The 2,669-nt window shown below is 49.7% G+C and overlaps 1 protein-coding gene across 1 annotated transcript in view; it reads left to right on the top strand.

Moving 5' to 3' along the window:
• adamtsl4 (ADAMTS-like 4) overlaps nt 1–1,347 on the top strand; it is a 64,640-nt gene extending 63,293 nt beyond the window's left edge. The window contains exons 14-16 of the mRNA XM_037676629.1: nt 362–541; nt 620–767; nt 845–1,347. Of these exons, the coding sequence (XP_037532557.1) occupies nt 362–541; nt 620–767; nt 845–975 (459 nt within the window). The 3' untranslated portion in view covers nt 976–1,347. The remainder of the gene's footprint in view (nt 1–361; nt 542–619; nt 768–844) is intronic.
• Nucleotides 1,348–2,669: the final 1,322 nt, after the last annotated feature.

Raw genomic sequence — 2,669 nt, 5'->3', positions numbered from 1 at the left:
TTATATATAAATAAACTACTACTTACTACTTGTACTACTATTCTTTATTTGGGGTTTTTCACTGATCGCGGGGCTTCAGGGTACGGATCCCTCGCGATAAGCAAGGGACTGCTGTATTGTGCAAAATCACATTAAAAAATTACTTAATTTTATACCAATCTGTAACTTCACTACTAGATGTCACTAAATGATACTTACTCCTTTAAATACTTCAGTTCTGCTTAAAATTACATCATATCTGGGAAAGTTATTGACAATTTTTTGTGGTGTTTGTAATTTTTTGTTGGTTTCGTGTGATGCCGGAATGTATTTTCCTGTGTACGTGTCCGAGTAGCTGATGTTTATTTGTTTTCTTTTCCAGTGCAATGTGCCGTGTGGGGATGGATCCCAGAGACGGGACATCATTTGCGTGAAGAAGCTGGGAAATAACTTCACTGTGACGTCAGACGCTGCGTGCGCTCACCTGGAGAAGCCTGCGGCGGTGCAGGAGTGCCAGATGGGCGAGTGTCAGCCTCAGTGGTTCACGACGGAGTGGAGTGCGGTGAGAGAGACGGGAAATGAACAAAACCTGCAGCACGCTGCTTACCACCGTGTTTAAACACTGTTCTTTTGTTCTCAGTGTTCACGTTCGTGCGGGAAGGGCTTACAGGTGAGAGAAGTCCGATGTCTGACGCCTGACAAAAAGCACAGCCAAGCCTGTGATCTCGGCGCCAAACCTGAACAAGAACAAATCTGCAACACGATCCCCTGTGGTCCACAAGTCGCAGGTGTGTGTGTTAATGCATTAATGTGTGTGTTTTATTACTAACTCACTCCGCTCTAACCTGAGCCTCTTTGTTGGCAGATAAAAACTGCAGAGATAGACGAGACAACTGTTTGATGGTGGTGCAGGCCCGAATGTGCGTCTACTCCTACTACAAGACAGCCTGCTGCGCCTCCTGCACACACAGCGCCCAACGCGCCAAGAGGCACTGAGCAGGCCCAAGTGACCCGTCACCATCTGGGAGGACGAGTCTGAAGAAACGGACGCCTCAGATTCCACATTCAGATCAAATGTAGCTATGTTTTTCCTCCCCCCCACTGACTTTTCAGGTAAAACACTGTGAGAGCAGCTGCTTCCTTCTGCCATAAAGTCGTCATATAATCGGTAACCTCCTCATCTGTGTGCATTGTTCACGGTGCTGGCGTTTTCCACTCCTGGAGGCTCATCCCTGTGCCTGTTAGGTTGTAGTGGAAGGTGCTCACAGATGTACGTTCAAACCCCTCCTAATGTAAGCAGATGGATCAAACACGGTCACGTTGCCAGATAAACGGGATAAGGTGTATCGACGGGCTGTGACCCCAGCCAGGCTAGAAGGATTTTATTTACGTGTGCTCTCCTGTTTGCCAAAAATATGTCCTCTAGTGTCTTTTTTTTATTCAGTACTTTGACAAACTGAACCAAAAGGGGAGTTAGGGTTCGGGGGGTGGGGGGTGGGACTGTAAGTGACCAAATAAAAGCAGAGTTGAGATTCTTCCCTTAGAAGGGATAAATGATGCTGATGTTAAACAGCAGACTCTACCCGGACAGTAAAGTGTCTTTAAAATGTTTCTTAACGTTTAGTTTCATTTTTCTACTAAGGATAAAGAAGTGTTGCAAAAAATGGCGTAGATGTGAAAAGTGTGCACCCTTTGTATGAACTCATGCCACAAAAAAAGCAACATTTCTCAAGTACGTAGTTTAAAATGTTGAAACTTCTAATCAAAGTAAATTAGCGCCACCTACAGGTGGATTCTGATTAATTTAAAATCAAGTCGAGTGATAAAATTGTTCTATGTCATATAGGCTTCGCCCTTTAAGGCTGTCGCTGATGGGTTTATCCCGTTATGCGCAAGCATCATACTGAAAAAATTAGTCCACGCCCACCTGCTGTGTGGGCCCCACCCGATCCGTATAAATTACGTTAAGAGCGGGTAATCTGCTCCCAGTTTTTCTTCAGCAAGCATAATAAATCAAGAATAAACTGACCTTTTTCGTCGAGATGTCCAGCTCCAGCACCATCCGTTTGTGTCCCTCGTGCAAGACCGGCTACTTGCTTAGCTTCGACCGGCACGACACCTGCGAGGGATGCCTGGGTCCCCGCCACGTCGCTCGCGCTTCCTCCTGCCGCCTCTGTGACGAGCTTCCACCGGAGGAAAGGCAGAGGAGAGCAGCCTTGTTTAAGGCTACCATCGAGGACTGCCTGTCCGTGGCGGGAGACTGTTCGCTGGACGACGCCATGGATTTCTTCGACGCCGGCTCTCGGAGTGAATCGGATGATTCCTCTGGGACCGGTGACGCTAGCAGCAGCCCCGACGCTCGTTCCCTCCCGGGGAGCGGAGTGTTGGAAAGAGGGAGGCCGAGCGGATGCTCGACTCCCCCGGGGTTTCCCGCCTCAGCGACCACATCGCTCCCTGCCGTGGGCGCGCTCCTCTCGGAGCTGCCCGCCATTATCCGGGAGGCTGCTAGCGTTAAGGGGCTCTCCGTCCCCTCACCCCCCCCCCGCTCAGATCGGATGATCTTGCGGGAAGGTTTGGCTCCACGCCGGCTCGCCGTCCTGATCCCATTTGGCCTCGTTTTCCTGCGGTGACAGCGTACTGGAACGAGGCCGCAGCCGGTCCTGGTAGGTTAAGGGCGCCCGTCTCCACTT

The sequence above is a fragment of the Nematolebias whitei genome, chromosome 5 (assembly GCF_014905685.2).
Source record: "Nematolebias whitei isolate Nwh7 chromosome 5, NemWhi1, whole genome shotgun sequence".
NCBI classification, from domain to species: domain Eukaryota; kingdom Metazoa; phylum Chordata; class Actinopteri; order Cyprinodontiformes; family Rivulidae; genus Nematolebias; species Nematolebias whitei.
The sequence above is the reverse complement of the archived record's forward strand: the minus strand, read 5'-3'. Positions and strand labels throughout refer to the sequence as shown.